The sequence below is a fragment of the Rosa rugosa genome, chromosome 2 (genome assembly GCF_958449725.1).
Source record: "Rosa rugosa chromosome 2, drRosRugo1.1, whole genome shotgun sequence".
Lineage (NCBI taxonomy): Eukaryota > Viridiplantae > Streptophyta > Magnoliopsida > Rosales > Rosaceae > Rosa > Rosa rugosa.
The window spans coordinates 13,597,877-13,609,685 of NC_084821.1; the positions used below are offsets into that span (position 1 = coordinate 13,597,877).

Here is an 11,809-nt window from a genome sequence, read left to right on the forward strand (position 1 = left end):
CGTCCTTCCTTGCATGCATATTTGCAGCAGATGTGTGATCTCGTCACTTTAACAGGGATCGAGATGAGACATAGTGGGGACAGGTCACGACAATTCCTGTCGTTCCTGCTGAACATCCGTGTTCTTATCTCCCCCTTAACGACAGGAAGACTGTCTCATCAAAGTGACAACCCGCAAATCTAGCGGTAAGGAGATCGCTTTGCAAGGGCATTAAGTGGCGGACGATTGTTGAAGTCTCAAATCCAACGTAGTTGCCCATTCGTCTGTAAGGACCCATCATAGTGCGCTATGGCGGCGCAATTGGCACATAAATGTCACACTCAAATATGGGTAAGTACGATACTTGTACTCAGTCACTAGCTGTAACGCAGAGATACATTGAGTGGCGATAGGTCGTAGACGAATTAGCATAGTTGCATGCGATATTGCATCACCCTAAGCGGATATACAGAGATGAGTGCGCATTACCAATATCCGGGACTACCATCGTAGTCGTTTTCGTGAGACCGTTTCGGTGTGTTCATAGGAATATGATGTCCAACATCAGTCCCAATGCAATAACCATTGAAAGTCTTCGATGTAAACTCTCTAGCATTGTCAAGTCCAATTGACGGAATAGGATGATCCGGGGAGTGAGCCCATTGTCATATGATATGTGCTAGGAGTGTAGCATAAACAGCATTTACAAGTGGACAATGGCACAACACGTGACCAGCGTGTTTGCGTGTCAACCAACATCATGAGATATTTAAACATCCGCGAGTTTGTTGAACTAGTCCACAGAATCCCCACGGACTCTATGTAAGAACAGAATGAGTATTTTTATATCCTTTGCATAGGACGGTCTCAGTCCTAACTTCCTTAAGGAACATGCTTTGTAAAACGAGCGAGAGGCTGTAGAAGCAACCAATGAGGATTTTGGTTGGGCCTGAGCGTCTGAAACGCTATTTGAAGTAAAGTTGGTGATTGCAGCATCACCTAAAGCGCCATCACCATGATGGACACCATCCATGGCGTCATGGATAGGGACTGTGCCAGCCCTAGGCTGGTGTTGGACGGCGGCGGTGCCCGAGGCAGCGGCGGCGGTCACACTTAGTCTAGGAATCAACTTTTGCTTCATGCTTCATTTCGCTCGAGAGAAATGATGTCCATGTGAAGTCTTTAGTAGACGGATCATCATATCATGATTAGGATGACATATCCTGTCGTGACAAAGCCAATATGTGTCTAAATCCAAGAGATCTTCTCTCATAACTTTATTGGATTTAATAGCTCGAATAGTGACATAGAGTCCATTAGAGAGACACATAAACTTCTCTAAGATGCTCCTTTGTTCACAATCGTTAGAGGCATTGCAAAGGAACTCATTTCCGTTCTCTACATGCGTTTTCGCATGATATCCGTTGGCTATTCATAGGTGCGATTTGCCCTAGAACGTAGAGAGTATCTGTGATAGTAATCAAGGTGCCATTTGGCAAGGGGAACTTGGGCTATTCCATGTCCTTGAATTAATACTGATGGCCCAGCCATCGTAGTCATAGAGTAATATGCTCAGAATCAAAATGGAGTCATAATGAAAAGAACTCGAAATTTTATTCATAAGCCAACGGAGTACATCATTGTCTCTTAACCATTAGGAGAATCTAATCCAAATGCTTAGCTAATGCAAAACAAAGGTAGTCGTTTGACTTCTTTCGGTAACTCCAAAATAAATATGACCAGGTGAGTAGAGAGATGTCGGTAGAGCAAAACCTCGCTTAAGTACCACTTATCTCAAAACCTTCGTAGACATCATACTCATTTTGGATGAACCTATGTGAAGAAAAACTAAACCAATGACATTTACTACAAAGTATATGACAATTGCCTATTACATCTCTTGGAAAAATAAAGACTTAAACAAAATTGGCGATCTATTGATTCCAGCCAGATTTGTAGTCTTCAACCCTTTACTCTACATCATTTTCTTGATCTTCTTGGTCCACATAGTGAGCTTCTCTTGCTTCACATTATGCTTTGTGGGCGGTGACAATTTCTTCACGAGCTCTACAAATATGTGCCCAATGACCGGATACTCCACATCGAGAACATATATCTCTTTGCTCAGACTCCATTGATTGAGGCTTTTGTTAGATAAGACTTTTGTTATTATTCGGGATGCTCTCTGTAAAGATGTTTGTAATATTACTAGAGGTCAAGGCCCTATGTCCCTTCTATACATAATTATCATGCTAATATATTAAGTCAGGAGTGGGAAACTGGGAATGAGCTTCCCACTTTAGCTGGGTTTCAAACCCCTTTTAAAAAAAAATAAATAAATAACAGCCTCATAGACCAAGGAGGATTATGTATGGACCTAAGGGCCCCCATTTAATGAGTACCAAAAACTAGGGCTGGATTGGGTACTAAACCGACCCAGTTTTGCTCAAACCATCTGCCGAACCGACATGGGTCGATATTGCAAATCTGATACCGTTACCGATCTGAATAATCGGTATATCGACTAGTCGGTAACCAGGAACTCGGTACAGTATCGGTTGGTAACCGTCAGCCAACCCACCATGAAAGTTGGTGGTTCAAAGGGTGATCTCCATATATAGTTGCAGATCTAAGGAGAAGAAAGAAGATGAAAAACAAGGAAAAGAGAAGAAATCGTCGCGAGAATTCAGAGGAAGTTGCCGGATCTGGAGTATGAATATGATGACTATGATGATGCAGATCCAATGATTAATCACATCTACATGACTACATCTAATGGAGTGCAAATCCAATGATGGAGATGATAAGAACTAGAGAAAAATGAAAGGAGATGAATGAAAAAGAAGAAAGAATAGGAGGATGAAAAAACTTGATGAAAGAGGAGGAGGAGGAGGAAGAAATGGAAGGCTTTTGCTATTAGATGAAAGAGGAGGAGAATCTCGAAAGGATGATAGAGAAAAGTCAGAAAACAATGAACTAAATGGAGACTTTTTTGACTTCTAGCATAATAAAGATTTAAATTTAACATTTGTACATTATATAACAAGGGGAGTTTGTGATCTAGTGGTTTGAGATCATGCTCTCCATGTAAGAGGTGAGGGTTTCGAGTCTCACTTCTTGCAAAGCATGAACCATTTTGCATAATGGTTTAATCAGATTATACGCTATACATGTATATCGATCGGTACAGTATATTGACGGTATACAAAATCGTGTACCGTAGCCGAGCTGAAATACCAACTAGGTACTACTCAGCCTAGCCGAAAGTCGGTAGGCAGAGATTTTCAGCCCAAAACGGTACGGGTAGGTTCGAAAAACGGTTTGTTCGGCTCGTTCAGCCCAAAATGTCAGCCCTAAAGTCTCATATAAATCATTACACATTTACGTGTAGGCAATAAAAATAATAAAAATATAAACTTTTACATATGAATATTTCGTCAGCCAAACTAGACTTTAATATGAGAACTTTATGATAATTGTTCATCAACCGTTGGCTGACAAAATATTCATCAAACCATCAGCACCACAATCACGTGCATTGTTGAGCGCGATGCAGCTCCTTTTTATAGAATTAGGATAGCCTACATCAATTTATAGTTGCATTATTTTTAGGATCCGGCTCCTCTAAAGTGAGAATGGTGTGAATTTACGTCAATTTCATTAAATCATGACTCTCTGTCTAATTTAAGGATCATTAAATTGCCACATCACTTTTCCATTAATTTTTGGTTTTCCACATAAATTCAGTTAACTTGGCTGTTAACTATGATTAAAAAAAAAAAAAAAAAAAAAGTTAAACCCCTTCACGTACGTATTGTCTTTCTCCTTGGCTTATTGTAGAGATCAATTTTCTACGTTCTTCTTGTCCTTTATTGCAGATAGTTGTTCACTATTGAAAAAATTAACAAACTCGATCAATCTCTGGAGAGGGTTGAAGAGTCTTAAAATCTCATGTGAATTCCACCTTCTTATAGAGGTGCTTCACTTCGCTTGCCCATTGCAGCAACCTACTTATTGCACCCCAACACCATTGGACGCCCTTAATGGATAAGGACTGCAGAGCCTCAGGTTTTTCAAAATCAACCATGTAGACTCTCCCTGTATTATTGGCAATTGAAATATTCCTCAAGTTCTTTATCTTTTGAACCTGAATCCAACTACAGCCTTCCACCTCAAGGATTTCAAATTTTGGGTAGTTTTACAGAAAATGAGCAATTGCCCAAGCTGTAGAAGTATAACTTACACTGCTCCAGATTTCAAACCATGAAAAGAGCCAAGATAGATATTTATGCAGAAATCATATGAAAACACCATAAGTACCACACCAAACTCGTACAAATAAAAAAGTTAAATATAAAAGTCTAGATTGATATAGCATTGATCAGGGTTTAGGGTTTTGATTGATATAGCACTAATCAATTTATCATGAGCTTCAGGGCCTCCTACAAGCTATATAACGGAGATCATGGTAATCTGGCAGAAACAGTAGCTACGTGCTTTGATACGGTCTGGTGCAGTTCTTTCTTTGCTCCCACCACTTTGTTCACAATCTTCCATTCTTTCAAAAACATGAATGTCGGTTTAAATGAGAGAATTTGATTGTGTTTAACCCTAAACTCTAAATCATGGGTGAGTTTCTATGGAAGCACAGAAAAACAACAACGACAGCAAGTGAATTTGGGTTTGGGACTATGCATTGAAAAAAGTCATATTGTGAAGGCGTTTAATTTTTTTTTCTCTGGAGTTAATCATAGTTAACAACACAGTTAACTAGAATTTATGTGAAAAACCAAAAATTAATGGAAAAGTGATGTGGCAATTTAATGACCCTTAGATTAGAAATAGAGTCATGATTTAATGAAATTAACGTAAATTCACAACCTCCTCACTTTAGAGGAACTGAATTCTTATTTTTATATTTTCAAGAAATGAGTTTTAATTTTATAACTGAACAATCATTTCGACAACTTATGGTTTAGTCTACATTAGGTTTCTAGAGCAATTGCTTTAGGTTACTTATAGCTTCTATAATGTTTGGATGTTCATTTTAACAATTGTAATCATTGTCTATGATTCAATATAAAGGATAATCTTTTCTTAAAAAACAAAAAGGTGATACATTTTTTTGAGAGATACTCTTACTCCACCACGAGTCAAGATGATTTGTGTTACATTCTTTAGTTTAAGAAGGTAGTTATGAACTCATGGTTACTCTGTTATTTTTTTTGCCTAAATGATAATTTTTTTATTTTTTTTTATCTGGTCAATGAAGGAAATTGAGCACACAGAAAGCACCAGAAGACCACACAGTAGAGGCAGACGTGCACGGTCTGACTCCTCTCGTCAGCATATTCGCAATTTGGTATATAAACAAAAGGCTCCAAATCATAAAGAACCCAGACTCCCTCTGACAGTCTGTACCGCTCTCACATCTCGTGCGGTGTTTACTGAGACTCTCACACCTTCTCTTATTATAGAGGAGAGAGGGCACCACTTACATCAGCAGCTCCTGCTTCCTCCCAAGCTTTCATGGCTTCCATTGTTGAATCTTGCTGGCGGGTACGACTTTTTCTATCACCCTTTGTTTACTTCTCTACCAAAGTATCAGACTTTTCCTGTTTTGTTTATTAATCATTGAACCAAGATTTGATCTTTCGGCTGGGGATTTCTTACTCTTGAATCTGAGAACCCATTTGTGTATATATGTATGAGTAATGGTGGAATGTGGGTGTGATGGGTCATGATGGGTTTCTCTGTTTATCTTTTTTGTGCGGTGTGGGATAGCGCAATGATTGTGATCTGGCTAGTGCATTTGGATTTGGATTTTTTGGTTATTGGGTTTCTTTCTTTTCCAATTTGTTGGTGATATGGACTGTGGAAAGTGACATTAGTGCTGAATTAGGTGCTCAAGAGTGATTTCAGGTGTGGATTTGGTGATACTTTATTGAAATTATGTTTCTTCAAACTGAGGATTTTTGGTCAAACGATTTGATGTACCCGGTGCATTGATTTCGACCGAGGGGATTTGTTGTTTTGATTGGTAGTTACCATTGTCAGGTTAGGGTTTGGAGGTGCTTTTTAAAAAATAATGTGCCCTCAAACAGAAGCAGGTTCATGTAATTTGTAGTTAAGCTATGCTTGGACGTGAAGCGATGTAGATTATTGTATTTTTTTTCTGTTCTTTGGTTGATACCGGGACACGATCTAGGATTTAGCAGTACTTTGTGGCTAGTACGCATTGTGTGCAAATGAAAGTTGTGTTTACAGATATGTATGTAAGGAAAGATAACAAACTATCACATGAATTGAGATCTGCATCCTAGGTTACAAGAAACACTCTGCTTAGGCCAAAAGACCACACAGTAGAGGCACCCAATGTCGTATTCTACTTTGAGACCCTGGATCAAATGAATTGAGAGATGCATCCTAGTTTACAAGAAACTCTCTGCTTAGGCAGGTGTTGCTATACTCTAGCTGCTTAATGATGGCAATTACTATTCTTTTCTTTTGGTTCTTTTAGTTATGCTGGGTCTATGTTTTAAAATTTGGTTTTGTAATGTGATTTGCCTAAAACTATTGGTGTGAATGTACTTTTTTCACTTCCCAGATGAAAGGGAAATGTACATATCTCTCTAGCTAACTTCTGTGATCTAGACTCTGGAATGATGACTTTTCCCACTTCATCCTTGCTATGGTCTTTGTTGTTATCTGATATTTTTCTTACATTGTGAAATTCTTCTTTGCTTATTATGCAGTATCTCATCACAAATTTCAACGACTTTCAACTGGCATGCCTAGGAAGTTTCTTTCTCCATGAGAGTGTTTTCTTCTTGTCCGGACTTCCTTTTATATATCTTGAGAGGGCAGGATGGTTAAGCAAGTACAAGATTCAGGTGCGTTTCTCTTGCTATACTGATTTCCAGATAAGGAAATTTCTTTCCCTAAGAGATCTGTGTGGCTCTGTTTATATACCTGCAGATAAGGAAGCATTAGTTTGTTATTGTTTGGAAGTTGTAGGGACAAATGTGGTTTGTATTCCATCTTTTATAAGAAGTTTAATGATTGGGAGATGGATTTAGTTGCAGATCTATTGAAGCCTTTCAGCCTTTGTGGTGTTAAAGTTAAAGGCAGTGGAAAGGATATGTTTTATGGAGCTTGTATGGTAGGAAATAAGTTTTAACACCAAATGATTTTGGTTAATAGGTGTTGAGTGTGTAGGGGTGGGGGGTAGAGGCGGGACTTAATCATCTTCTGTTGCTACTTACACTACTCCATGGTCTAGCGTAATGACTATCTGTCTTTTTTATTAAGATGACTTTGGTTTAAACCTAGTTTGGCTGGTGAAGTATATTGTGTAGGCATCATCAATTTGTCTTTTGAGAAAGGCCATGCTATTTTGGTCTTTGTGGGATGGCTAGAGGTGCCTATCATGGAGCTAAAGGGAAATGTTTTTGATAAGACTTGTTGGAGAAACTAGAAGGCCTCTTGCTTCCTCGTTTTTGCAGATTCATTAAAACTATTCTTCCCTTCCCTTGACTTAATTTATTTTTCTTCGGTAGATTTACCTATTTATTTGATACCTAGGTACTTCCCTTTGGTGTTTCCAATAAAAAGTTTCATAACCTGATTCTGGTTTGGTGCAGGCAAAAAATAACAGCCCAGCAGCTCAGGAGAAATGTATCACTCGCCTGGTGCTATATCATTTTTGTGTCAATCTGCCAGTTATGATTGCTTCCTATCCTGTCTTCAGATTCATGGGGATGCGAAGTAGTCTTCCATTGCCGTCCTGGTATTTTCAGGTTCTTTATATGCTAGAGCATATTTCATAGAAAATTGTGGAATCTGGTGTTAAAACTCAAAAATAAAAGAAGTTACCTTTTTTTATTCTATCATTCTGAACAGCTAAACTCTAAAATCCATAGTTACTGAAATACTGCATATGGTTTTGCAGGAAAGTGGTTTCAACACAGATAATTTTCTACTTCATCCTAGAGGATTTCATATTCTATTGGGGACATAGGGTTCTGCATACAAAATGGCTGTACAAGCATGTGCACAGCGTTCATCACGAGTAAGTGAGAGTTAGAAGTAAACTTATTGGTTCCTAATAGTTCGTAATAATGTTCATCTTAATTATGTGCTGCAATTTGCATATGCTTATTTGTGGATATGTACAGATATGCTACACCTTTTGGACTGACTTCGGAATATGCTCACCCGGCTGAGATATTATTCCTTGGCTTTGCTACAATTGTCGGTCCTGCCATAACTGGGCCTCATCTGATCACTCTGTGGTTATGGATGGTACTCAGAGTGCTGGAGACAGTTGAGGCACATTGTGGTTACCATTTCCCATGGAGCCTCTCCAACTTCTTACCTTTATATGGAGGGTCAGTTGAAATATTTCTCTTCTCCTAGCAGTGTCTATGCAATCTTTATTAATATATTCCTTCTGTGGCTGAAATGGTTGTTCTATTATTATCCAGTGCTGATTTTCATGATTATCATCACCGTTTGCTTTATACCAAGTCTGGCAACTATTCATCAACTTTTGTTTACATGGACAGGTAAGTTTTTGGCATATTCCCTTGAAGCATTAGGAATAGGATATATTTTCTGTTAATCTTCATAGTTAAAAGATGGATCAAAATATGAATTTATCTTCTTACTCATTCTTTCACTTTTCAGTTCAGTCTATAAAAAGATGAGTAGCAAAAGAAATGTAGTTTGTGATTAAGCATGTTATTATCATATAATAAACTGCACCTCTTTTCTAACGCAAAAACAAACTTGTTCTGCTGAAAATTCCTTAAATTTGCCAAGAATTGAATTGGCTCCTGATTTATTTTCAACAAGAAGGGGCTTGTTGCTGAGACCCGAAGTCTTTGTGAAAGGCATGAGATGATTTGGTGCTCATCCTCTTTTTAGTTTTGTAGATGGAATGCTTCAACTATCATTATTAGTATAGCTTTGAATCATTGGAACGAGCAGACGAGATCCCCAGTTAACCAACAGCGTGCTGAAACTAGTTCTCACGATGTTTTATACTTTCTTTTCTCTTTGCATTATTTTTCAGGATATTTGGAACCGACACCGGTTACAGAAAGTTGAAAGCACTGGAGAAAGCTGGAGTTGAAGATTATGGCGAGGGTACGTGCTATGGCAAGGGTACATGCAACGGCAAGGAGATGTAACAAGGGAGCCGGGTTTTTTCGAACTAGCTGGACATTAGTAAATTTGGTTCTTTTCTGTAGGAGCATTTCCAAGGAGGTCTCTGTTTATTGCCCCTCCTCATCTTGTGTGCAACCACCTTTTGTGTTTAATTTTTTAATTTTTCTCATTTTGAGCTAATGCTAAATTGGAATCATTAGGAGCTTTATGCAGACACTTATGGCCTCCTATTCCTTGAATGAAGCTGTCCTTTTAGCCATTCCAGCTTCATGAAAAGATTGCTGGTCAATTTTTTCAATCTGTCCATATATGATTCAGAGATCAAAGTTTAGTGTCGTAGACAAACATCCTGTAGTGGTTGGACTGTTGGACCATTAATACATCTACATGGAACAAGGACTTGGTTTTTTGGCCAAAGCTTGATCTACGTTTTCAAGACACTAGCATTATATATAACGATTTTTTGATGCAATATCGTTCACACAGTCAATAAATAATCAAGAAAATTATATTTAACTACAGTTAAATTTAAATCTAATAGAAAAAAACAAAATTCAATTGAAAAAATAATAATTTTCATCAAATATAGGTTGAAAATAATTTTCTTAATCAATCGCTAAATTTCCATGAGACACTTGTTAAAAATGATTTAAGAAAATTTTCTTAATCACTTATTGTTTTTTTTTTTAGGGAAAAGTGGATTTCATTAACGCATGTCAAGATGGCTATTATATATCCTTCTGCTGCCTTTAACTAGACAGATAAAGAAGTTGTAGTAAGAGAACTACTTTGATATATAGAGACAGACCATCTATATTCGAACTAACCGCTCACTTATTTAAAGTGAGCCTATAAACTATGGAAAAATAGAGAGACATAGTAAATAGGCTCCTACCACAACCATCTATATCTTTTCCTAGCCCTTCAAGCTAGGGCTTGCGGGTTTACCCGAGTACAGAACTGTTAAGACCACATCAGCAGAGACCTTTGTTTTTGGATTTTTATTTTTGGATCCCAAAGGCCTTCCTTTCTTCTTCTTTGTCCCCGACAGCTTAAGTACTGGCTTTGGCATCATGACCTCAGCCGACACCAACATACCTCCAGGGGTTTCCACAAGGCCCAGAGACTTGGCACTAAATTTAGAAGAGAATTCAGGCATCTTCACTTTCTTTGCAGAAGCAACCGAACTAGTTTTACCTTCAAGTAAATCAAACATCAAAAATTGCAATTTTTTTTGGGGAGGGAAAGGGTCTACCTCGTTTAGCCTGGCCCTTAGTCTCAACCGGCACAATAGCAAGGGAATCCTCATCACTGGCCACCCTTGATTCAGCATTCTTGATGATCACCGGCCGCCTAGACTTGCTGGACTAAGCACCACCAAACAGGGAACGCCCCACCAGTGGCAGAATACGAGTAGTGATGCCCTGAAACCTGAAAGTCCCTTCCTTGAACTGAGGACCATGGAATCCCAAAACCTGATTAGTGAGCTCGAGCTTTCGGGCCACAGGTTGTTCAACAGTCTTGACACTAGGTGGCAAAGTATCCAGATTGCAGGGGCCATTCTCATGGAAGACACGAGCATAGATATCACACTTGCCTACTAGATTTTCAAACAGAAAGTGTACCTCTTGCTCAAGATTGAATGGGAGACACGAACCCTAATCTCCCCGGTAGCATCAAACAACTTCCCATCGATGTCCAAGTACTTCCCGGCAACAGAGGCTACATTGGCAATAGTTTTTCGTTGTTCATACGCCGGCGGCATATTGGTTATGCGAACCCAGAAGAATAGGTCTTGCATTTGTATCGATTGCAGCAGAGCAATACCATCATATGGCTGCATCACGACCAGAGCCCGGTTAAAACTCCAAGGCCCACCCATCATCACCTTCCGGCAGTCACTGCAGAGGTCAAAAGAGAACAAGAACCGATTTGGGGTCCTTTGCTGCACGGTAAAACCCTGGTCCAGTACCCAAACATGCCTGAAATGGCGCCTCAGGTCCATGGTTGTTGTCGGTTTCAGAGTGAGCGGCCATGCAAGGAGATAGGACTGAGATGTTCGCTGTGCACCTCCATCCGACATGGCAGAGACGTCAACCACACCATTGCTCGCAATGGCGAAGCTTATAGTGACAGAATCAATATTAGACACGAGAATCAATATTAGACATGCCGGGCAGTGAGGCAGGCTGAATTCCGGTTGATTTGGCTGCAGAGATGCCGACACAGAGGCCGGTTGTGCGGCCGTGACAGCCTTTAGGGTTCTATACGTATCACTTATTGTTTCTCAATTATACTATATACTTTATATGCTCATATTGCATGTGTTCATTGACCATTTTCGATTGAATCACTCCACTACTCCATATTTTTGGCTACACAAACACGACATAAGATATCAAAACCATTAATACTCGATAAAACATAAGCACAGAATGCGCCTCTTTCTTCTATTATTTTTTCCGCCATTAGAAAATGCAAAACGACCGGCGAATAAAGGCATCATGCAGGCTACTCCCCATTTTCCACGTCCACCATTTTTTTTTATTTTTCCGAGTTTTTTTTGCCAAACAGACCTCCATTCTTTCCATTTTTCCAACCAAAGTCATTTGACACCAAAAACTCCCAATTAGGGAGAAAAAACCTAACCCAAAACCTA

The 11,809-nt window shown here is 39.0% G+C and overlaps 1 protein-coding gene across 1 annotated transcript; it reads left to right on the plus strand.

Annotated features, from left to right (window-relative positions):
• Positions 1-5,342: 5,342 nt before the first annotated feature.
• LOC133733916 (methylsterol monooxygenase 2-2) lies at positions 5,343-9,448 on the plus strand. The gene is made up of 7 exons (XM_062161562.1): positions 5,343-5,538; positions 6,735-6,872; positions 7,623-7,768; positions 7,931-8,050; positions 8,157-8,369; positions 8,466-8,546; positions 9,056-9,448. The coding sequence occupies exons 1-7, from the start codon at positions 5,509-5,511 to the stop codon at positions 9,171-9,173; spliced, it is 846 nt and encodes a 281-aa protein (XP_062017546.1). The 5' UTR covers positions 5,343-5,508; the 3' UTR covers positions 9,174-9,448.
• Positions 9,449-11,809: the final 2,361 nt, after the last annotated feature.

Excerpts from the sequence above, each read along its gene's own strand:
- LOC133733916 (XM_062161562.1), top strand. The coding sequence starts at position 5,509 with ATGGCTTCCATTGTTGAATCTTGCTGGCGG. Across the intron at positions 6,873-7,622 it reads TAAGCAAGTACAAGATTCAG|GCAAAAAATAACAGCCCAGC; the intron begins GTGCGTTTCTCT and ends GGTTTGGTGCAG. Across the intron at positions 8,547-9,055 it reads ACTTTTGTTTACATGGACAG|GATATTTGGAACCGACACCG; the intron begins GTAAGTTTTTGG and ends ATTATTTTTCAG.